The 25,526-nt window shown below is 41.7% G+C and overlaps 1 protein-coding gene across 8 annotated transcripts in view; it reads right to left on the minus strand.

Annotated features, from left to right (window-relative positions):
• Nucleotides 1–25,526, minus strand: part of NSMAF (neutral sphingomyelinase activation associated factor) — a 65,917-nt gene that overhangs the window by 32,692 nt on the left and 7,699 nt on the right. For all 8 annotated transcript variants that reach the window (XM_008255557.5, XM_051844491.3, XM_070075060.2 and 5 more), the window contains exons 2-9: nucleotides 18,957–19,046; nucleotides 14,678–14,756; nucleotides 14,516–14,583; nucleotides 14,399–14,435; nucleotides 9,849–9,899; nucleotides 6,298–6,369; nucleotides 5,946–5,993; nucleotides 5,785–5,837 (exon numbers count right to left, since the gene is read on the minus strand). In XM_008255557.5, the coding sequence (XP_008253779.3) occupies nucleotides 5,785–5,837; nucleotides 5,946–5,993; nucleotides 6,298–6,369; nucleotides 9,849–9,899; nucleotides 14,399–14,435; nucleotides 14,516–14,583; nucleotides 14,678–14,756; nucleotides 18,957–19,046 (498 nt within the window). The remainder of the gene's footprint in view (nucleotides 1–5,784; nucleotides 5,838–5,945; nucleotides 5,994–6,297; nucleotides 6,370–9,848; nucleotides 9,900–14,398; nucleotides 14,436–14,515; nucleotides 14,584–14,677; nucleotides 14,757–18,956; nucleotides 19,047–25,526) is intronic.

Here is a 25,526-nt window from a genome sequence, read left to right on the forward strand (position 1 = left end):
TAGAGAAATATCAACAATATCAAAAGATGGTTATTTGAAAAGCTAGTAAAATTGATGTCACCTTGCAATACTTATAAAGAAAATAAGAGAAACCAATGTTCCAATACAAGGAATGAAAGAGAGATCATTACTACAGATCCTACTGGCATTAAAAGGATATTAACAACTTTATATCCATAAATTTGACAATTTATATGGAATGGTTTAATATTTTTAAAAAAATCAATGCAATCTACAATAGTAAAATAATAGAAAAGAAAAAATATGTTAGTAAATGAAGACAAATTATTCAACAAAATTTTGCACCTATTACTAAAAATACTCTCAGAAAGCTAGGGTTAGGAAGGAACTTCCTCATTTAAAACAAAAAAAAGTATATATGTATGTTTGTATTTGGAAGGCACAGTGACAAGAAAGGGGAAGACAGTTATTTTCCACCCATTCTCCAAATACCAGCAACAGCCAGGGCTATGCAGGGCTGAAATCAAGGGGCCTAGAACTCCTTCCAGGTTTCCCTTATGGGTTGCAGGAACACATGTAGTTGGGTCATTGTCGCTCCCCCTCTTCGTGGAGGAACGACACAGGACCCTGCGCTGTTCTTTCTGTCTGCTCGGCCCTCCCCGGGTTTGCTGCTGGTTCTTCCCGGGTTGGCTACTATCCCTTCCACCTCCGTGGAAGGGCAGTTCCCCCTGGCCACATTCCCCACTTCCGCAGGGGAGCGGCACACCGCAGGCCGGCTCTTCTCGGGGGCTGCACAGGTGTTCCTTCAGCTAGATGTTCCCCTTAGATGTTCCCCATAGATGTTCCTGGTGCATGCCGTCTCTCTCCTCCTTTATAGTCCTCCTCTGCCAATCCCAACTCGGCTGCCCACACGCCGAGTACGCTGCTCTCCTCCAATCAGGAGCAAGTCCTACAGTTTATTAGTTGAACTGGAGGCAGCTGTGCGGAAGCTGTTTACTTCTCTCCCAGCGCCATATTGTGGGAGAGCAGATGCACAGAATAAGTCTTAATTCCAGTAACTCAGTCCAGTCCGGATTGCTCCCCACAGGTCATCACTCGCTGCCTCCCAGGTACATTAGAAGGAAGCTGAATTGGAAGCACACAGAAGCTAGGACATGAACCTGGCACTCTGCCAAAATGGGATGCAGGTGTCCCAAGCAATAGTTTAACTCATGGGGTCATGTCACCTGCCCCACCCCTCGTTTTGATAAAGGCCATCTAAGAAAATCCTGGAGTTAGCATAATTCTGTAATCAACATTAAACACTTTCCTTACAAGACTGAGAAGAGGCAGACAACAGACAATGACTCAAGAAATAGAAAATACAAATCAGAGATTTCTGTGAAACTGTCATTATTCACAGGTTAAATGATTGCATGAAAACTCTATGGAATTTACAAAAATCCTTCTAGGACTAATGAATGAATTTGGAAAAGTTTCAAGATACAAGCTATTTTTAAAATTACCTACTTTTTTTTGTTGACAGGCAGAGTTAGAGAGAGAGAGAGAGAGAGAGAGAGAGAGAGAGAGGCGTGCAAAGGTCTTCCTTCCGTTGGTTCACCCCCAAAATGGCCGCTACAGCTGACACACTGCGCCGATCCGAAGCCAGGAGTCAGGTGCCTCCCCATCCCCACACCCCCATGCGGGTGCAGGGCTCAAGAACTTGGGCCACCCTCCACTGCCTTCCTGGGCCACAGCAGAGAGCTGGACTGGAAGAGGAGCAAACGGGCAGAATCCGGTGCCCTGACCGGGATTAGAACCCGGGGTGCTGGCGCCGCAGGTGGAGTATTAGCCTAGTGAGCTGTGGTGTCGGCCAATAATTACCTACATTTCTATGTGCCAATAACTTTGCACTACGTTTCTGTCTTCAAAGTAATTCCAAAACAAGGCTATATATTAGATGACCTTAGGGAATTATCGCTAATTGAGTATGATAATGATATCAAGGAATAGGGAATATCTTTTCCTTAAATACATGCTGGAGTACTTATGGGGCCATATCATGATGTCTTACAATTTAGTTTCAAAAGGTTCAGAAAAAATTATCCAATATTTTTATATACATATAAACTTATGCACACGTTTACATGTTATGTGTCTACACATAATATATACATACACCCAAATCTACAGATGCTACAGTCCCTTATATAAGATGCATAATATTTACATATTAAGTATGCACATCCTCTCATATATATGATTTCTTTTTAATTTTAAACGAGATCCAGAGATCGAGAGAGAGAAGGACAGATAGAGAGCGAGAGCACTCTCCCCCACAGACCAGTTCAGGTACCCAATTACTCGAACCATCACCACCGCCTCCCAGGATCTGCATTAGCAGGAAGCTGGAGTCAGGAGCCTGAGCCAGGAATGGAACCCAGTCACTTTGGTGTGGGAAGCAGGTGTCTTAATCGCTCTGCTGGGTGCCTGCTTACCACCATATATACTTTATATAATCTTAAGGTTACCTATAGCATCTAATGTAATGTAAATCATTATTATGCTGTAGTGTTTAGGGAATAGCAACGAAAAAGTCTGTACATGTTCAGTACACACACAATATTTAAAAAAAGTTTTCAATCTGTGATTGGCTGAACCCACAGATGGAGAGCCTGAGGCAATGGAGGGCTGACTGTCTACCCATAGCTACCCACAAGGAGCAAGACACAAGCAGGGGTATGAGCATGCAGGAACCAGAGAGATCTGGCAAAATGTTAACGTAACACCTGGTGAATCACATGGCATCTGGGCTCATTCCATTATTCTTCCAACTTGTGAGCATTTGCAAATTTTTCGAAATGAAGAGGGAAAACATACACAGTTACTCTTCTATTCCTTAAATTAAAAAGCACTTCTTCAGAAATAAATAAAAAGTTTATCTTGGCAAAAATTAACTTTTTTCTTCTAGAGGAAGTGCCAGAATATTTCACTTCAAACTGTAAAAATTTCTCCCCCAAATTCATCAGTCTAACATTTTAGAGACTGGAGGAATTAAATTTCACAGTGAACCACTTTTCAAATGAATTCCTGGCTGAAGGCTTGAACTGAAGTGTAAATGACTACTTAGAACACTGACACTTTCTAAGTGGGTTGGAAGAAGGTAACTTTTCTATTATTCCTTTTCTAAAATGGAAATTATTCTATCTTGGCCAAGCCAATTACCTAGCATATCCTGCCCACTGCAAAAAGGAAAGAATGTTAATGCTATATAGTGCAACAGAAAAAGAACCAAACAAACATAGGCAGAAACACCACATTATATATCAGATAGCTTAACTGGCAAGTTTTTTTTTTTAACATGGTAAAATGTAGACAAAAGGTCAGGATCACTCTGATTACCAAATCTCACAAAGGCAATAACAGAATATTACAGACTAATCTCATTTATAAACATAAGCTTCTAGCAAAAGCCTTGCATAAAATAATCCATAAATGAATGAATCTATTCAACCAATACTTTCTACTTTGTCCTAAGTGATTACAAATACAAATCTGAACTTAAAATGCTAGTGAATAGACACTACCAAAAACTAAGTTTTTTAAAGATTTATTTTATTTATTGGAAAGACAGAGTTAGAGAGAGAGGCAGAGATGGAGAGAGGTCAGTCTTCCATTCGCTGGTTCACTACCCAAATGGCTGTACCAGCCAGAGCTGAGCAAATCCCAAACCAAGAGCCAGGAGCTTCCTCCGGGTCCCCTACGTGGGTGCAGGGGCCCAAGAACCTGGGCCACCCTCCACTGCTTTCCCAGGTGACTTAGCAGGGAGCTGAATTGGAAGTGGAGCAGGCAAGACTCAAACTGGCACCTGTATGGGATGCCGGTGCTGCAGGCTGGGGTTTTAACACACTAGGCCATAGTGCCAGCCCCAACTCACAGATTTTATACTTATAAAAACCTAAATACAGAATTAATGGAATTGATCACTGAGGTTAGTAGGGTTTCTGAAAACAAGTACACAAAAATCTGCTGCATTCAATATATCAATGAACAAAAAATGAAAAATTCAGTAACATGCCATATATATTATCATCAAAAATATGAAATAGGAAATTAAAGTAAGACAGAAAGTCCTTTATGAAGAAAATCATAAGAGGATCTGAAGAAATGGAGATAAGACTTTAAATTTACTGTAATAACAATCACAATCCCAGAAGGTTTTCATTTATGGAAAATGATAAGGATTCTCAATTTATACGAAAGTGCCTAAGGCCCAGAGTAGTAAATCATAAAAGTTTGAAAAGGAAAATTACGTGTGGAGTACTGCATACCAGATATCATTAATTATCATGAAGCTCGAGAAATTTAAAAAGTGGTATTAGAGATGAAAATACAAAAAGCCCAAACTGGGGTGGCACTGTGGTGCAGTAGGCTGTCTTCGCCTGCGGCACCAGCATCTCATATGGACACTAATTTGTGCCCTGGCAGTTCCTCTTCACATCCAGCTCTCTGCTTATGGCCTGGGAAAGCAGTGGAAGATGGCCCAAGTGCTTAGACCCCTGCACCTGCACCTGCACAGGAGATCTGGAAGAAGCTCCTGTCTCCTGGCTTTGGATCAGCTCAGCTCCATTTATTTGTGGCCATTTGGGGAGTGAACCAGCTGATAGAAGACCTTCTCTCTGTCTGTAACTCTGCCTCTCAAATAAAATCTTTTTAAAAAAGCCCAAATCTACTCGATATAAGGGAATCTACTTAACATAAGCAAGAAACATAAGAAAAACAGGAGATCCATGTCCTTAGAAAAGCCAAGAAAATCAACAAATAAAACAGAACAGTAAGAATGTCCTCTTTCCATCCTACTGGGAAGCACAGGCACATACTTATCAAAACCTAAACAGTCAGGGAAAACTTTCTAGAAGTGCTCTCAGTTGTTGAGGCATAGAGGGTTAAGCTGCCATCTGCAGTGACAGCATCCCAAACGGGGGCCAGTTTGTGTCCCGGCTCCTCCACTTCTGATCTAGCTCCCTGCTAACATGCCTGGGAAAAGCAGTGGAAGATGGCCCAACCTCTTGGGCTTCTGCTACCCACATGTGAGACCTGGATGGAATTCTGGGCTCCTAGTTTTGGCATGCCCCAGCCCAAATCATTGTGGCCATTCGGGAAATAAACCTGTGAATGGAAGGTATCTTTCTCTCTGTGTTTCTCTAACTGTGCCTTTCAAATAAGTAAATAAGAAAAATAAAAAAACAACTTCCCACTAATACGAAATCAGAAATAAGAGCTTTCTAGGTGCAAAAGAGGAAGAGGGTGTTTTCTAAGCAAAACAGAGCTTGAACACAAAGGCTCAGAGGTAAGAGAGAACGTGGCACTACAGGAATCGTACGTCATGCAAACAGCCGGAGCACAGAATTCAGAAGCGGTCAGCAAGTAAAAGAAGTCAACAAGAGCTTGCACACAAGAGGCTGTGTGCATGATAGGATGTCTACATGTCATCCTGAAGAAGGTGGGGGGTACTGGATGCAAGCCGACAAACCAAAAGCTGTCACACTGTTCTGGGCGGGAGATGATGGTGCCCTGAACTAAAAAAATAACTGAGTGACAAGACAGCAGCGGAACGACTCAGGAGGCCTTAGGAAGATGAAACAGGGGGCCTCTCAGACCGACACGTCAGCATGAGAAGGGTTGAGGTAGCTGTGGAGACTTCTGCCCTGCAGCTGGCACATTCCCCAAGACAAGCAAGGCTGGGGTGAGAACGTGATGACAGCAATTTGGACACACTGAGCAAGGAGTGCAGATGAAGATACCACCTACTCTCTTAGTTAGGAAACAAAATTCACAACGTACCTGTTCTTGTCAAATGACGTCCTGGCCAAACGCGACTGCAAAATAGCTGTAATCTATTAAAACACAACCATTTAAAAAGTGCACATGTAAGCATTTATAAATAAAATGTCAACAACAGTGAATTCACTACCAAAGACACAAATCATTCGAGGAACTCTTACCATGGCAGTTTGGTCACCCAGTTTGTCAAGGCAGGACGCTCTGTGAAGCTACAATATCAGAAACACACGGGAATTTATTTTCTCCCTCAGAGAAGGTATTTCTTTAGAAGTCATGAAAAACAGCAATTATTCTGTTACTCAGAAACACTCAATATTATTTCTGATACATCTATGGTTTCTTCTTAACATACAGTTTTCAAACTCAACATACTCAAGTAAATCTGCTACATATTTAGAAAACAAAATACGGTTAAATAAGATATATAAATATGAGTTAAAAAAATTAAATAAACAGTTCCTGCCCCACCCTGCTTTGAATTCTCTGCCTTGCCAGGTGCAATCACACGCTTACCTGAAGCAACGTCTCCACAACATCGTCCACTTTCCCTGAAACATCCAGTTCAAAGACATATTCCATTTTGCCCTATCAAAAAGGAAGAGAAGCAGCACATGACACACGCTGTTGGAAGTGTCAGTGCAGCTGTGTCAATTCTGCACCCTTCTGCCTAGTGCACCCTCCCCTTGCTGTATTTATTACCCCTTTCCTTTGGATGTGGGTTTAGTTTGCTCTTCTAATTCTTTAAGGTGTAAGTTGGGACTTTTACTTGTGGATCTATTTTAACATAAGCTTCCCTCTTGGTACCACTTCCGCTGCATCCCATTGGTCTTGGGGACGTTGGACTTCATTTGTTTCACGACACTTTAGAACTGCTCTTTAGATTTCTGACCCATTAGTTGAGAGTGTGCTTAGTTTTCACACATTTATGACTTTTCTTATTCCTTCTGCGATTATTTCTAGTTTCTTCGTGGTTAGAAAAGACAGGATTCCGATCTTAAATCTGTGAAGGCTCACTTTATGCCCTGGCATGTGATCTTTCTGGTGAGTTTCCGTGTGTTTGAGAAGAACGCACATCCTGCAGTGTTCTGGAGATGTCTTGTAGGTCCCTTTGGTCCTCAGGGTAGTTCAAGGCCTGTTTCCTCACTGATGTGCTACACACTGGTGAAGTGCGTACTGAAATTCACTACTATGTGTTCTGCTCTGTGACTATGAAACATATGCAGGTGCTTTTGAAACCAGGCCCCTATACAGTGCCTCAATGCAGATTCTAGACACCATCAGGTCCCAGTCTCCTCCTACAGTCTCCTATCCTCCTTCCCTTAAATTGTTCTTGTCCTGTTTTTATGATTGTCAGTCAACCTCAAATTATCTCACTGAATTGAGGGAGTAGTGCAGTAGGCCCTACAAGGTCCCTGATTACCAGACTCCCAAGGTGTCTCATCTCCCCTGTGGGTAACACCTTGAGTTGGGTACTGTCTTGAGAGGTGTCCTTTCCAAAAACTCCAGCCCCAGGTGAAAAAGTAACTACCACCTGCATGCAGCCCCCAGACTGACTGAAGCCCACTTTGCAATCAATGAAATTCCCTAAAGAACTGCAGGAAGGCCACAAGCTCTGAGAATAACCTGGAAACTGGATACAATCCAGGAACCTTCTCCCCTAACTCCTCAGGGAGTCCGGCAATTCAGTGATATCTGCCCATCTCCTTGCTCTCTGTGCTTTGCAATAGATACCTCCTTTCTTCCACACCCTGGTGTTAGGGATTGGCTTTCTGCCTTGACAGGTGAGCAGATCCACTTTTGGAAAATAATTCTTTCCAGAAGAAGCCAGCACTATGGAGTGGCAGGTAGAGCTGCCGCCTACAGAGTCAGCATCCCATATGGACACCAGTTCAACTCCCGGCTGCTCCACTTCCAATCCAGCTCTCTGCTATGGCTTGGGAATGCAGCAGCAGATGGCTTGACTCCTTGGGCCCTTGCACCTGTGTGGGAGACCCAGAAGAAGCTCCTGGCTCCTGGCTTTGGATCAGCACAGCTCTGGCCATTGCAGCCAACTGGGGAGTGAACCAGCAGATGGAAGACCTCTCTTCCTCTCCTCTCTCTAACTCTGACTTTCAAATAAATAAATATTAAAAAAAGAATTCTGCCTGCCTATATTTGAGTTGGGACATGGGTCTTCCATCTTCATACACAGATTGGGGCTTATGCCATCAGCTCTCCTGGGTCTGGATTTCTCAGACTCTATGATCATGAATCAGTTCCTTATAATAATAAAGCAACCTGCGTCCCTCTATACACACACACACACCCCTATGCATATATGGGTGCATATATACCTATAAGATTGCGATTTTAAAAGTTCATGGAGGAAACAGTGCTGTGGCATATCAGGTAAAGCCACTGCCTGCAGTGCCACATCTCATGTGAGCGCCAGTTTGAGAACCAGCTGTTCCGCTATGTCCAGCTCTCTGCTATGGCCTGGGAAAGCAGCAGAAGGTGGTCCAAGTCCTTGGGCCACTGCTCCCACTCCACGTGGGAGACCCAGAAGCTGCTCCAGGCTCCTGGCTTCCAATCAGCCCAGCTGTGGCTGTTGCAGCCATCTGGGGGAATAAACAGTGGATGGAAGACTTCTCTCTTTCTGCCTCTGCCTCTCTGTAAATCTGCTTTTCAAATAAATCAATAAATCGTCTTTAAAAAAAAAAAGTTTGTGGAAAATGGACCTAAGATAATGTGCATTTTTCCATGAACTTGTTTAAAGATTCCTAGTATACATACAACTTACTAGTTCTGCTTCCCTGGAGAACCTTGACTAATACATATAAGATATTTCAAAAGGTCTGTGAAAAATAGAATAAAAATATAAGCTTATTTTGTTTTAAATATTTTGAAATGCATGCACAGCTTTTTTCATAATAAGCATTTGCCATGAGCTTTCTGAAAACCCCTAGTATTTATAACTTGTGCAGCCTGCACTGCAGGTGTCTCGAGAGGCTTTAGGGTAGGGAGAGTGTTCCACTGCCCCAGGGGCTCTTGTCCATGCGTGTAGGTGCTATAACAGCAGCAGGACAGCAGGGGGAGCAGTGTGGGAGAGTCACTTAGGTTGGAAGAGGCTGATAGGAAGGACAGACCAACACAGGGAAGAACTGTGCTGCCCAAAATGGCAACAGCATCACCTGAGAGTAACTGCACTAGCCCTGTTCCTAGGTCCTGTACAAACTTTCACTTTACTACATATTATTAAGTTAAAACAAAAAGAATTAAAACACAGATTGGCTAAATGGAATATCTGTGCTTACATGAAAAGTCCTGGGGATCCAGATGCTGTATTCAAGTCTACTCATAGCTTCTACTCAATTAAGAACACTTATAAATTATTACTGAGTTCTCAAAGATATTTTATAACCTGCAAATATTTTCCTTAAATATTTTAAAAAATAAATTTTTGGTAATGTACTGGCAAATAAATTCTCAGTAACTGCCAGTAAATAATCTTAAATTATACATATTCTGATTTCTTTTTTAAAGGCTTTATTTATTTATTTGAAGGGCAGAGTTAGTCAGAGGGAGAGACAGAGAGAAAGGTCTTCCTTCTGTTAGTTTACTCCCCAAATGGCTGCAACGGCTGGAGCTGCGCTGATCCAAAGCCAGGAGCCACGTGGGTAAAGGGGCCCAAGCACTTGGGCCATCTTCTACTGCTTTCCCAGGCCACATCAGAGTGCTGGATTGGAAGAGGAGCAGCCAGGACTAGAACTGGCACCCTTAGGGGATGTGGGCACTATAGGTGGAAGATTAACCTACTGCCCCACAGTGCTGGGCCTTCTGATTTCAATTTCTAACCTAATCATTTAAGTTTGTTTTTTCCATCAGGTACATTTTTTTAAGCCAAAAAGTTTATTGAATTCTCTTAGATTAAAACATCTATGGTTGTCTTGGGTTCTGTTATAACTGTCAGGTAATAAGCTTTTAATATCTACTATTATTATTACATTTGACTAAAAGATGTTAACAGATTCATAAAATCTTATTACTCAAAATTATAAGACTGCTGGGAATGCAATTTTACTTACCCTTTCTATTTTATATGGTGCAACAATATTATGTTCTTTAATGAAATATACCTGAAAAAGACAAGTCAATATTTGTAAAATGTTCAAAGTTTTAATTGTAAAGAGTAATTGTAAATTAGGATATTACAAACTGAATTTTAAGTCATTGTTACATAATCTCTGTTTCCTAAAGTACTAGCATACATGAAGTTCCTATGTTAAAATAACATTAAATTTAAAAGAATCACCAAAGCAAGAAAGCTGCAAGAATTACTGGAAAATGAGTATCTAAGATACTTTACCAATGTCATCACTTGTACAATGCAGACAGGAAGGAAGCTAATCTAAGTGCCAATTTTCTAAGAAATGGATAAAACAAAGTCACTGTGGTATGGAACATGTCCATCTGAACAGCAGTCCTCACAGTGCATATTAATAAACAAGCAACACCATCTACCAGAGCCACCAATCTCCCTGCACCTGTACCCTCTTCCCTGCCTTTCCTCCTGTTGCGATGGAGGATCAGCCTGGGCTCAAAAGGCCACCACTCCATCAGGGCATAGAATGAGATACTCTGCACCCTCTACCATTCTCCACAAACCAGACAACCCCATCCCCTTCCATTTCTCTGTTCCTTTTGTGACAAAGCTCTATAAGAGCTGTCCATACTTTCTCCAGGATCTGTGACAGGTTTTCATCCCCATCAAGCTACTGAAACCACTCCTCAGATGGTTACAGAGATACAAAACCTCGTGTCACCAAATCCAAGGGTTAATTCTCAAGTCCTCCTGGACTCTCATAGCCCATGACAGCTGATGACTCTGCCTGAAGCACTGTACCCAACTCCCTGGAGCCCAGCTCCCCAGAATCTCACTGGCTGCTTCTTCTCTCTGCTCTGTTTGGGCCCTGCTCCCTTCCAACCTCAAATGTTACAGAGCTGCAGGGGCTGGGTCCACTGGCCTCTCTGCCCACTCTCAGTCCTTGGAAAACCCCAGCCAGCTCCAGGGCTAAAACACAGCCTCCCACGTTTGTAATCTGCAGTCTCCTCTGCAGGACAGATGAATGTACCCAAAGGCCTGCTGAACTTCTCCAGGCAGCTCAGGCCTCACATTCCAAACCCAGGGGGTACCCTAGCAGGCTTCTTCATCCTAACAGAGGCACCACTGTGCACCCAGCTGGAGGCGGGCCTGACAGCCTCCAGAGAGACTGACAAACATGCACACACCAAATCCTGTGCTTCCTCTCTCAACTCCACAAAGGCTGTTCTCTTTTGCACTTTACTGGAAATCCTTACAGAGGTTGCACTGCCCTGGTGACATGGTCCCCACCTCTTCTCCGGCCTCTCTCACAGCACTCTCCTTAACTCTCACGCCACAGGCACACTCAGTCACCCGTGCCTTCCCCCTGCCATTACCACTCTCTGTACCTGGCATACTTCTCCTGAGCAATGCATGGCTCCCCTCCTTTCTCCCTCCCACCCGCTGAGTCTCCATAGTCAAGAGGTACCTTCTCAAGGAGGCCTCCCTGACCACAGTAATATTCCTCACCATTTTCCATCCCTTTGAAGTGTGCCTGGCAAGGAATTTAGAGTGACAAAGAAGCTGGCAGGTTTCCATGCCTTGACCCTGCACCCCTTAAAAAGCTCCACCCCTTCCATGTGAATTTAGCACACTCCTTTTCCCATGATGCACCTGAGCCTCCATCATGAAGATGCCATAATGAACACAAGTATACTGAATGCCACATTGGAGATGCCATAAAACCTTCCCAGAGAGCAACATGCACACTGACACTGGCCAAACTCTGCCCTATTTGAATATTCAATTAGAGCACCACCCCCAACTGGGGAGGGTGTGATTCTCCTCACAGGGTAGCCCACATTCATGTCTGAGTGTGTACTTTTCTTTTTAACCCTTTAAATAAATCCTGGCTCACTTATGCACTTTATGACTCCGCTTTGAATTATTCTCTTATGCAAAAGAGGAACGTGGAATACACACAGCTAGGGACCCATCTCCACAACACTTTGGTCCTGCTTTCATGTGCTTCACAGCAGTTATCGCCACCTGACATCAGAGGACATTCATTGTCTCCCCACTGAAAAGTCAAGTCATTGGAGAGAGGGCCTTCAGGCATTTTGTTATTCCCTGAATCTACAGAGCCTTGAATATAATCCTCACTGAATGTAGGAGTCTAAATGATCATTTACAAGTATGAACCTAAGGCATCATGACATATCACTGAACCATGTGCCTTTGTAAATAATCAAAAGACTCGAGTCGCCTGGGTGTGGATCTGATCCTTGAAACTTAAGAGAATACTTGAAAAAGAAGTCTGTGTTTATGTACTCCTTGATGTTAAGTTGGTTTTGAGCTGGGCTGATATGAGACAACTACAAATGACTAAAAGTGGAGGATTTTTATTGGATTTTTACTAAATAAAATGTATAGTTTATAACGGAAACCCTACTGCTAACTGAAAAAGTACCTCTTCCTTTTAAGCTATGGGCTATCTAGAATAAGTCATGAAGCATCCATATATGGAAGCGGAATGATACTACAGATATGTGAGCACAGGGTTGGCCCCAAGTAGTCAAAGGTTGTAACTGAAATGCGCCAGTTGAAACAGTATGAAGTTGATGACACCCTGCAAAATGTCTTCTTCCTTAATAAAAGTGGAAAGTACATGTAGAAAATCACCTACTCTGTGGGGCTGGTGTTGTGGCACAGTGGGTTAAGCCACTACTTCCAACATTGGCATCCAGGTTTGGAGTGCTGGTTCAAGTCCTGGCTGCTCTGTTTCAGACCTAGCTTCCTGCTAATGACACTGGGAAGGTAAGAGAAAATGGCCCAAGTACTTGGGCTTCTGCCATCCATGTGGGATCCAGGGAGGAGTTCACAGCTCCTCGTGTTAGCACGGCCCAGACTGGCTAAAGGGAGTGGACCAGAAGATGAAGGTCTCTCTTCACTTTACCCCTTTGTCTCTCCCCCATCTCTGTTACTGTGTCTTTTATTTATTTTTATTTATTTATTTTTTTAGAGTTACAGACAGTGAGAGGGAGAAACAGGAAAGACCGTTCTCTTCCATCTACCTGTTCACTTCCCAGATGGCTGCATCTAAAGCCAGAAGCTTCTTCCAGGTCTCTCACGTGGGTGCAGGAGCCCAAGTGCTTGGGCCATCTCCCACTGCTTTTCCAGGCCAAAGCAGAGAGCTGGATCAGAAGTGGAGCAGCTGGGACTAGAACTGGTGTCCCTGTGGCGTATTGGCATTGCAAGTGGAAGATTAACCTACTACACCACAGCACCAGTCCCTGTGTCTTTTAAATAATTTAATAAAAAGGAAAGAAAAATCATGTAATCTGTTATCTCCTGGATTCCTTAAAATAATTTTCAATGCACACATATTTTGTGATCTGGGAGCTCTCTCTCCGGCTCCTCACTGGCCTCCTTGAGCTCTTGATGCAGGTTTGGCTACTTACATGTGAAAGGCTTTGAGTAGTATCCCAAGGTAAAGAAATCAGTGCCTCTTCATTTCCCACATTTTCCTCACCCAAGTGATCACAAAACCGTAGCCATCTGAGCAGCTTAACAAACCAGTGAACCGAATCTCTGCAGTCAAGGCAATACCACTAACCCTCTCATTTTAAAGATGAAGAAGACATTGGGAGACAAATCAAAGCAGCAGAAAATCTCTACTCACTTCTTATTTATAATCTTTAGAAAGCCACATGCTAATTATGTGATGGGAGAAAATCCAAGTTTTAATTTATCTTGAATTGCCAGTAACTGCATCAGATGGCTGTGTGGAGCACAGCAGCCGGTGCATAAATGCGCACAGAACAAATGTGGCATGAGGGGCCGGCGCTGTGGCACAGCGGGTTAAAGCCCCGGCCTGAGTGCGGCATCCCATATGGGCGCCGACTGGAGTCCTGACTGCCCCACCTCCGAGCCAGCTCCCTGCTAATGTGCCTGGGAAAGCAGCAGAGGATGGTTCAAGTCCTTGGGCCCCTGCACCCACATGGGAGACCCAGAAGACGCTCCTGGCTCCTGGCTTCACACTGGCTCAGCTCCAGCCATTGGGGCCATTTGGGGAGTGAACCAGTGGGTAGAAGACCTTTCTCTCTCTGTAACTCTTTCAAATAAAAAAAAAAAAAAATCTTAAAAAATAGAATGTGGAATGAATAGAAGGTCTTGACCCCAAGGATCATAAAGATACAAGACTACTGATCCCTCATCACTGCCTTGGTTGTCATGAGTCAGCTGACATCATTTAAGCGGCAAGCTGCTGGCATCCCACCTTCTTGGTGACTAGGAGGCCACAGAACAGGCGTTCCAACCCTCACACACCACCAGAGCTCCCGAGGACAAAACCTCAAGCCTGCAGGCAGCACACACTTAATACCAGTGAGATCCCATCTTACAAATATATTTCAAAACAGTTACATTTTAAGATCATTTACAACATACATTCCAGTGACCTCCATTTTGTATTTCTATAAATAAATAATCTCATGCTAAAAAACAGATATATAATATTCAGATTAGGAAAAAATAATCACTTTTGCATCTTACCTGACTGAAAATGAGTGAAATCCCCCCAGATTTTGCCCTAAAACACAGATAAAAGGCATTAAACATATACAGTATTTTGGTTGAAGTAAAATTAAATAGTTAATGAAAATGACATACTTTGCAAAATGTATGTTGGCTCCATTTTCTCCATATTTTCCTATTTTTACACAATCTCTCAAAGGAATCTGGATGAAACGAGAGCAAATATTATAAAAATATGCAAAAGTCAACTATACACAAAAATAGGAATGTTTCTGTTAACACTTAAAATGCTTTTACCTTAATGATGGGCTGGGATATTGCATCTGGTTCAAAAATCACTGACTTGGAACATACTTTTAAGGATCCTCTGATTTTCCTAGAGGTAGAAGTGCAAATTCTTATTTAATGAATGTAACTAAACTCATAAAAGAACCATAATACATGTTAACTAGGAAAGAGGTTACCAATAATTAATAAAAGATAAACAAGGCAATTAAAGATAAGGATATGAAAGTTTGGAAAAATAACTAAATGATTTCCATTTATCTCCACCTCCTTAGAGGTTAGAGAAATCCACACATTACTGTAATTATGGTTGGGTTTGTTGAATACTAACCTATGCATTTTACATTTATTATCTCATTTGTTCCTCAAAACTACTCTTAGAAGGAAACAAAGGACCAGAAATGTTAACAAATGCTGGATCTTTCCAGCTTTTAATGAATTCAGTTGGATTTCAATTCCCTTATCTGGAAAAATTATCCAGAAGGAAATATTTAAAATCTAAAACTGATTAGGCAAAGGAGTTTAATTTAGCACATAAAATGCTTCTGAACAGGGATTTGGGGGCACGAAGGAAATCAGGAAAAAGTTTGTTCCATGATAATAAGTAATTTAAAAGACTACTTGACTACTATTTTAATACCAAATAAATCTGTTATAGATTTTACAACTGCCATCCTTTCTTGAGACATTTATGCTAGTTTAATAAATTTTGGAAGGAAATCTACCTCAGAATTTTAGAGGCAGTTGCTTGTTTTAGCCAGTTCTTCTCAAACTATTCCAAAAAACTGAAGGGAGCAAACCATTACAATCTCATTCTGCGAAGCCAGAATTACTCTGATTCCTAAACTAGACAAGAATACAAACCTTCCCACCCCCCAAAAAGGAAACTATAGACCAATATATGATGAACACAGATGCAAAGATTCTCAATACAATACTAGCAAATCTAATCAAACAACACTTCTAAAAGATTGTTCACTACGACCAAGAGATATTTAACCCAGGTATACAGGGATGATTGGACATATAACATAAAATAACATAATTTACAGCACATCAGAAAGAAGGATAGAAGTCTTATTATCATTTCAATAGATGCAGAAAAAGCATTTGGTAAAATTCAACATCTACTCATGATGAAAACCTTAAACTAGTTAGGTATAATAAGAATATACCTCAACATAATAAAGGCTATAAATGACAAACCCACAGCCAATATCGTACTGATTGGGGGAGAAGCTGAGAACATTTCCTCTAAGATCTGGAATCAGACAAGGATGTCTATTCTCACTGCTTTTATTCTACATAGTGCTGGGAAGTCTTAGCCAGAGAAATTAGCCAAGAGAAAGTTGGTTGAAATAATAACTTAATAATTAAGTTTATTTGTTTCATTTTCTTATGATTAAGATTTACTGCTTTTTTTAAATTTAATTCTATATTAAAAATCTATAACATATTTATAAGGTTCTAAAACCAAAGTTATGGAGGGTAGCATTGTGGCATAGTGGGTAAAGCTGCTGCCAGCAATGCTGGCATCTTATATGGGCACAGTTTCATGTCCTGGTTGCTCTACTTCTGATCCACCTACCTGCTAACCAATGGCCTGGGAAAAGTGCTTGGGCCCCTGCTACCCACATGCGAGATCAATAAGAAGCTCCTGGTTCCTAGCTTTGGCTTGGCACAGCCTTGGCCATTTTGACAACCTGGATAGTGAACCAGTAGATGGAAGATCTTTCTCTCTCTCTGTCTCTCCTTCTCTCTAATCCTTTCAAATAAACAAATAAATCTTTAAAAACAAATTTAAAATAAAACAAAAAACCCCAAAGTTGTGAACAAGATATATTTCATGAAGTCCATCTCAATATTACCCCCAAATCTCCCTCTTCTGTGTAGACAATCATTTCCATTAGTTTTTGGGTCATGCTTCCAATTAAAAACAACAACAATTCCATCTCCTAAAGGAAGCATACAATAGGCTGCAATCTGCTCCTTGTGTTTTGTACTTCATACATCCTAGAGATCAGTCCACAGCATTATACAGAACTTCATTCCTCAATACAGCTGCCCAGTACTCCCATATGTGTACATATTGCAGAATATTCTATTGGTCTCCTATTGAATTGCTGCCAGTATTTTACTATCAAATACTACAAAATGCTACAAAAAATAACTTTGTATATACGCTCATTTATATATTTGTTAGTGTACTTTAGAGATGTGTTCTAGAAGTAGCACCAGCAGATCGGTAAGTTAATGTGCATGCAGTCTTTCTAGATAATGGGGTTGTATCATTTGCTTTAATAACAACTTTAAAATCAGGTTTCAGTTTGTTCTCAGACTTGTGGTTTAATAATAAAATGTATTTAATTATAAGTGAGACCTTATGATGATATAAGATAGAGAAGTGTTGGGAAGAAAAAGGTATGGAATTAGGAAAAAAGTTTTTGAGGAAAATTTCCAGAGGCGAAAATGCAAGGTACTATGTTTAAGAAATAGTAAATATCTATAGTTTGACTGAGTGCTAGGCAAACAGATATGTCTCAAGCTTTGAAACAAAAAGTCAAGTGGGGACAGGCATTTGGCATGGCAGTTAAGATAGTGCTTGTAAAACCTACAACCATATTGAAGTGCCTGGATTCAAGTTCTAGCCTCAGTCTTGTGTATAGCTGCCTACTAATGCACACCCTAGGAGGCAGCAGGTGATGGCTCAAGTAGTTGGGTCTTTGCCAATCCCATGTGACACCCAGATTGAGTTTCCCAACTCCTGGCTTCAGTATGGCCCAGCCCCAGCTCTTGTGGGCATTTGGGGAGTGAACCAGCAAATGTGAAACTGCTCTTTCTCTGTCTTCCAAATAAATAAAATCCATTAAAACTTTTTTAAAAAGTCAAGTCATTGGGCAGGGTGGTGTGGTGCCATAGTGTAGTAGGTTAAGTCTGCACCTAGGGAGACAGCATCCCATATGGGTGCTAGTTTGAGTCCTGCTGCTCCACTTTTGATCCAGCTCCCTAATAACGGCCTGGGAAAGCTGTAGAAGATGGTCCAGGTGTTTGCACCCCTGCACCCACAACGGAGACCAAGAAGAAGCTCCTGGTTTCGGATCAGCACAGCTCTGGCCACGGTAGCCATTTGGGGAGTGAACCAGCGGATGGAAGACCTCCCTCTCTGTCTCTCCCTCTTTCTCTGTAACTCTGCCTCTCAAATAAATACATAAATCTTTAAAAAAAAGTTATTTTTACTTTAATTTGTATTTAAACAAATACTACTTGTTTTTGATCCTTTAAAGGATAAAACCTGAAGAATGCTAAAAGTAACTATATTTAATATCAAAGCATATTCCAAGTTATAGCCTATAATTGTTAAGTAACCTCCCTAAAGGAAATTATTAGTGAATATATTTTTGCTGGAACAAATTCCATCTTAGTTAATTCCAAATTGGAATTAACTTTTGTACATAGCTTTCCAAAGGTAAGATCAGAGACACAGAACACATGTTTATAGTGGTAAGCAGTAGTTATGAAAATACAGAGAGGGGGCCAGTGCCGTGGCATAGCAGGTAAAACTGCCACCTGCAGTGCCAACATCCCATATGGGTGCTGGTTGGAGTCCTGGCTATTCCATTTCTGTTCCAGCTCTCTGCTATGGCCTGAGAAAGCAGCAGAGGATGGCCCAAGTCCTTGGGCCCCTACACCCTCATGGGAGACCAGGAAGAAGCTCCTGTTTCCTGATCAGCACAGCTCTGGCAGTTGCAGCCATTTGAAGAGGGAACTAGCGGATGGAAGACCTTTCTCTCTCTCTGTCTCTGCCTCTCTGTAACTCTGCCTTTCAAATAAACAAATCTTTATATATAAACATATATATACACATACACATATATAATAAAGAAAATAGAGAAACCAGACTCGCTTCTAGTTCAAACTGTAGTAATCATTTTGAAAGTGCTGATTTTGTATCTCTTACACTCTATGATCATTATTTGATGACACCATAACCCAAATAACAGAGCAGAATCTGCTGCAAAACTACAAAAGGAAAGTAAGAAAACAATGATGGGATGGCTCACAGTTCTATCTGGCTGATTAAAACACTCACAGCCCTAATGGAATTAGAGAACACACTTTTTAGCTTTGAAAAACATTTGTTGTTCTGACACCAATTGGTAAATCCTCTCTTCTCATCACTTTTCCTAGTAAGAAAGAAGGGGGAAATTCCTACACGATCATACATCTGATTTTTCAAATCCCATACATCAGAAACATTTGTTAGTCCACAGACAGCCCAGAGTTTTCTTACCTTTCATCATGACTGCCCTTGTACTGAATATGACTAGCTGTGTGCTGTTCAAAGTAGTACTCCTCCAAGTTCAGCAGCAGCAAGGAAAACCTAAATTTCAGGGGAGAAAACAACTTTCATTCACACTCATCTTTTATCAAGTGCATGAAAGCAGTGCATTGAACATGGTTGGTCCCCAAATGCGTTTCCATCCATTAATCTGACACTCACTCAGGAAGCCTGTATCACATGCCAGGCTCTCCTCTCTATTTATTCAGTGGGAAAGGAAGCACTCAAACAGGCCTGCCTTGTGGGTCAAGTGTCATGCCAAAAATGAAGTCATGTATCCGGTGGATGTACTTAGTCTTTACAGAAACCCCACACTTCATGAAATCCAAATTATTCTTGCTTGTACAAACCTTGGAGCTTTCGCTCGTGCTAGGCTTCCCCACCTCTTCCCTGCCCTACACACCCCACCCAGTGCCATGCCTCAGGGTCATTTGAGTTTACCTTGCTGCTCCCACAAGACCACAGATCTTGAGTTATTCCTCCCATAAAAACCAACTTATCCTCTCCACACAATGGATGTTTTATAAGTAAAATAAGAAAAACTATAGCTCTTTTTAAGTTCTAAGTGCTTTAAAAAAAATTTTTTTTTTGACAGGCAGAGTGGACAGTCAGAGAGAAAGGTCTTCCTTTGCTGTTGGTTCACCCCCCAGTGGCTGCTGCGGCCAGCGCACCGCGCTGATCCGAAGGCAGGAGCCAGGTGCTTCTCCTGGTCTCCCATGGGGTGTAGGGCCCAAGCACTTGGGCCATCCTCCACTGCACTCCCTGGCCACAGCAGAGAGCTGGTCTGGAAGAGGGGCAACCAGGACAGAATCTGGCGCCCCGACCGGGACTAGAACCCGGTGTGCCGGCGCTGCAGGCGGAGGATTAGCCTATTGAGCCACGGCGCTGCCAGCCTTTTAAAAACAAAATAAGAAACATATTTAGTTGTATGTTCCGCAGAAACAAATACATGGCAAAGAGGTGAAAGCATGTTGTTTTGTCTGTTTCATGGTAAAGATCAGGAAACCACAACACCACGTAGAGTTAAAGGGAAATGCTTTCATGAAAAGTGAAGGACTTGCAATGCGTCCCTGCTGTTCCAAGTGTGAGACGATTAAATGCGGTAGGTAACACACACATGCTTATTTCATTTAATATTTTTATTTTTATATATTTATTAATTCATTTGAAAGGCAGAGACAGAGAGGTCTTATATCTGTTGGTTCACTTTCCAAATGGCTGCAATACCCAAAGCTGGCTGATCTGAAGCCAGGAGCCAGGATCCTCCTCCGGGTTTCCCACATGGGTGCAGGGGCCCAAGCACTTGGACCATCTTCTGCTTTCCCAGGCCACTGCAGAGAGGTGGATCGGAAGTGGAGCAGCCGGGACTTGAACCGGCACCCACATGGGATGCTGACACTGCAGGCGGTGGCTCTACCTACTATGCCACAGTGCTGGCCCCTCACTTACTCTTGAAACGCCACCAAATGTGAATAAACCCATTTATTAAATGGTAAAACCCACAGATGGATGAAATCACATTAGAGAGGAGGTATGTGCAAATCTGTGACATGAAAGCACACGAGAGGAACTATCAGTGCTCGCAGAGAAGGGGCCATGCAAGAGAAAACAAACTCTCTGCACAGCACAGGACTTCCAGAATTCAGAAACTGCAGATCAGATATCAAGAGGGCAGGGAGGAAGCAGTGGGGGATGGTTTCAAAATGTGACTGGGGTGCTGGCCCCAGTTTCTTTCCCTAATAGGTTATCCCTACCTCACACCAGCACATGGTTTTTCTATATTAAAAACTGAACAAGCAGCTCCAAACTAGAAATCCGGCAAGGTGGAGAGTATGGGGAGTGGTATGAAACAGGAGTGACTAAGCAAAAAAGCTGAATACATGAACACCAGCAGGAAGACAGGATACCATTCCACATAGGAGTCTGGTAAACTAGTTGTGGGAAGCAACCTCAACAGTCCCAGAGAAAAGATCTGCAGAAAGAGGCACTTCAAAGAGCCAGTCTCTACAATGTCATCCCAACAATGAAGCCCAACAGGAAAAGCTTACTCCCAGCAACACAGATTTTTATGTCTCACGGTTCACTATGACTGGGCAGCCCAAGAGCATCAGCTTCTGATGCAAAAGAACTAAAGAGGAAGAGCAGGAAGAATGCAACTTGAAGGCCTACAGCTGACGCAGACAACAGAAGGTCGAAAGGCCATAATTAATATCCTTACCAAGAAGAAATTACACCTATGACACAAGATGAGATTCCTCATTTTAAAAAATGTGAACAGAAAGAACACTCATAAAATTTAAGATAATGACAGCAAGGAACCAGTTCTACCATGCTAATAGGTAACTTCTATTGACTTGCCCTCTATTTTTAAATCCATGAACAAGAATTAGTCATGAGCTAATAATAAGCCCAGAGTATAACAGCAAATGCTATCATTACTTAATACAAATGTCAATAAAATCAAGGTTGAGGATTGTTAGGAAGACTCTTCATGCATCAGATAATTTCCAGGAAGGCAGAGATCAGGAAGATACTTGCTAATCATATTGAGCCTTATTTTAGCTTATTTAGCTTATTTTGAATATATTGAGGACTGGAAACACTTTGCTTGGGCTGGAGTTATACAACTCTCCCTTTTGTCTCCCAATCTTCCCTCTCCTCCCTCTTGGAGAAAGGGAAAAACAGAGCAAATATGCTTTTAAAACACCATTGCATAATTTTATTACTATGAAGTAGTGTTCAGAGACAACTAGCTCTTCCATATAATTATTAGAATATAATCATATATTCTAACTCGTTCCTTGCTGTCAACTATTTTAGAACTAAAATCATTTTGGTAAATGGAATAATTATAGTCTCAATTTGTCAATATGCATATTTTGCAAAAAATGTAAAATATATAGTGAAGGGCTACAACCCAATTTTATCATGTAAAGTTAAAAGATTAAGGAATTTTTCTGAAATTTTTTTCATTTTACTGAAGTTATACCAGCTTTACAATTCTTCTATGTAAAAATTGTAATTAAGTTTCATGGTATTTTGAACAATACTTTTCAAATTACATTCTATGGAATAATCTCATACTTAAAAATTAAATCACTGTTTTTGAAATTTTTGGTCTAATCCATTAGCATTCTATACAACTATAAATTGTTTCTTTAGGAGACTATTGGCCTGGGTCTTGTGTTTGCCTAGTTTAATCAGTGTTTAAAGAAGTATGGTATAATTCTCTATAGACAAATTTCTTCCTTGAGCAATTTAATTTTTGTCCTAAAAATATTGTCCTACCCTCATGTCAGTGAATTTTAAAGTATATGTATAACACCCAATGAACAACATAAAATAGCTCTACTCAGACAGCCCTTATGGAGTAATGCTCATTCAAAATCATTCAACATCTTGTTGATCAGTATTGACAGTGGATTAAGGTTCTGCTACTCGATCCTCTCTATGGATTGGAGATATAAAACAGGCTTCACTGTGTTGAGTATGACACCACCTCCATGGGAGAAAGCACATGATACTCAGGGGACACATGTGGTGCCCAGGAACATCCTCGAGTGTTATGTACTTGCCACTTCTGTTCTCAATACCCCAACACCATCCTTAGATCAACCTGCACTATATGTCCCCAAGAGAGGGCTGGTTTAATCAAACTGGACATTTTTCTAAGCTTCTGAAAATTATTTCTGATATGAGGAATAAAATAAGAACACTGTTGGACAGACCAGGGTAAGATCACAGTACTATGACCACCATCCTGCTCCCCCCAACCATTGGAAGCATCTCCCCAGTAATATACTGGACAGCAATTTTTTAAGAGTTGAAGAGTCAAAGGGATGGAGGGTATGATACTTTTCCTTACCCATCCTATAATAAAAGACAGTTAACAAGAAAAAAGCATAACAAATTTACTCGACATGAGAGACCTAAGCAATGAAAACCCAGGGAAAACCCTCCATTTTTATGTTTAGGTTCTGTGCCGAAATCTGGACAAAAAGGTACTATGTCATGGCAACAGAATGAGGGAGGAAGCCCAGCAAGGTCTGTCAGTCCAGATTTTTCTGGCTTTTCTGTGCAGATTTTCTTCTTCCTGGGTATGCAGCAGGACCTCTCTGGAATGAGGGTCTTGAAGATCTGGCTGTGGGGAAAAGACGTTTTAGTTTCTATGACTCTCTTCAAGGGACAAAGAAGTAGGAGTCCGGAGGGCAGAAGATCAGAGAGAAATTTTGCTTCTGGGGCCTTCCAACTTTCAACAGTTCAAAGCACTCAGCATGCCAAAGTGCTTTACTTCGGGTATCATTTTCTGAGGTCCCAACATTCAAGCAATATTACTTCAACTAACTTGTACTAACATTAATTTTTCCTCTCTTAATCCTGCTACTAAGCCATCTCAAAACCTTCTCTGCCAAAGTTCAGATTAACTAAATCTACTGCATTTTCCTGATCCACAGGTCAGAACTTCATCAACAGATTACAAGATCTGCCTCCGTAGTGACTTCATGCTGGAGACTGGTGACTACTTCCTCTTTTGGTGGTTTATAAATTATCTGCCTCTTCCAGAATTAGCACTACATACATCTGTCCTTTCAGCACCTCAAAAGACTTTCAAAAAGTCCCTGGATCACTGAAACAATTCTAAACGGAAAAACTGCTCAACTCAAACTCTCCCAGGAGTTTATGCCGGGAGACATAAGCACACACACACCCTTTCACCTCACCCGTCTTGTGAAAGCTCATCCTGTCTCTTTCAGTCTGATGCTATCAGGAACAGAGTGCAAAATAAGAACCATTTTTCTGTCCTAAATCCACCTTGCACTATTAGGCTAGCCCCAGGCAACAGCCTAATACTACCTCATTTCCAAAACAACTTTAGAAGATTACTTTTATGGCTTTTTAAAAATTCACAGTATTTTTTAAAACCTCCATTCATACAGGGACTTTAACCTTCTAAAAGCTAACTGTGTATAACTTCCTTGCTTTACAGTTTGTAAATATTATAAGCTCAGAGGAACATTACCTGTACAACCACATCTCCCGATTATCTGCAACTCTTCTGGAAATACCATTTGGACTGAATATTGTGAATTCTATTTCTGACAGTTTGACAAACTTCCTTGGTCAATATGCTTTCCGCAAAGTCCAGTAATCTACATTTATCTTTTCCTCCTGTACAAACTTTCAATACTTGCATCCTTAGAAATATGATCTGCTCCCCATGTACATAATCTGATATGAACTCTCAGTCGAAGGCTTCTTTCATTGCATCTTGATCACTTTTCTTTAATGTTAAGAGTTAAGTTCTTGGTGACTGGTATTGTGGCACAGCAGGTTAAGCAGTTGCCTGTGACACCAGCATCCCATATGCGCTCTGATTGAGTCCCTGCTGCTCCACTTCTGATCCAGCTTCCTGCTAATGCACTTGGGAAGGCAGAAGATAGCCCTAGTGCTTCGACCCCTGCCACCCCTGTGGGAGACCTGGATGAATCTCTGGGCTCCTGGCTTCAGCCTGGCCTGTCCACAGCTCTTTCAACAGTTTGGGGAGTGAACCCAAAAAAAAGATCTTATGTCCATACTGAACGTATGGACCATGGGCCTGTTGTGGGAGAAGTGGGGGTTTACATTCCTGTTCCAGGAATTCCAAGTGCAGGCACAAATATGGTGCACAAAGTGATAATGTTTATGTAGGAGATCTTTTTTATTTAAGATTTTTTTAAAAATTTATTTGAGAGGTAGAGCTACAGAGAGGGAGAGATAGAAAGGCCTTCCATCCACTGGTTCACTCCCAAAATGGCCGCAATGGCCAAAGCTGAACCTATCCGAAGCCAGGAGCTGCTTCTAAGTATCTCATGCAGGTGCAGGGCCCAAGCACTGAGACCATCTTCCACTGCTTTCGCGCACCATTAGTAGGTGGCTGGATCGAAAGTTGAGCAGCTTGCACATGAACTAGCGCTCATGTGGAATGCTGGTGCTGCAGGCGGAAGCTTAGCCTACTATACCACAGCGTTGGCCCCTCGATTTCTTTTTTAATCAAGGATCATAGTAGATTGTTTCCATGAAACTTTTCCATAATATATTATCAAGAACATAAAGATGAAAGAATAGTTTGAAGGGACAACAACAACAAAAAAGATGAATACTTACTTACTATTATTTAGAGCGGTGCTTCTCAAACCTTTATGTGCATCTGGGGCTCTTGTTAAAATGCAGATTCTAATACACATCTTGGGGCAGGGTAGAGGATGAGGATGGGGGCCTGGATTCTAACAAGTTCCAGGCAAGCTCACACTGTAGGCTTAAAGGGATAAAGTAGCTTAGCTGAGCTGGCAGCCACAACCAGAAAGAAGGCCCTGCCCCACGTAATTCTACTCTGTCAGAACACTCCCTTTCCCAGGATGTTCATCCAGGACCTGGGGAAGGGTCGCCATGTAAATATGTACATTAATTTCTACCTGGAATTTTATGGAGGAGTCAAACTTCCCACGTATCCACACCACCTCATACAAGGAGATACTGGGAGGT

Source organism: Oryctolagus cuniculus, chromosome 6 (assembly GCF_051225735.1).
Source record: "Oryctolagus cuniculus isolate XC-2025 breed Fujian yellow rabbit chromosome 6, ASM5122573v1, whole genome shotgun sequence".
Lineage (NCBI taxonomy): Eukaryota > Metazoa > Chordata > Mammalia > Lagomorpha > Leporidae > Oryctolagus > Oryctolagus cuniculus.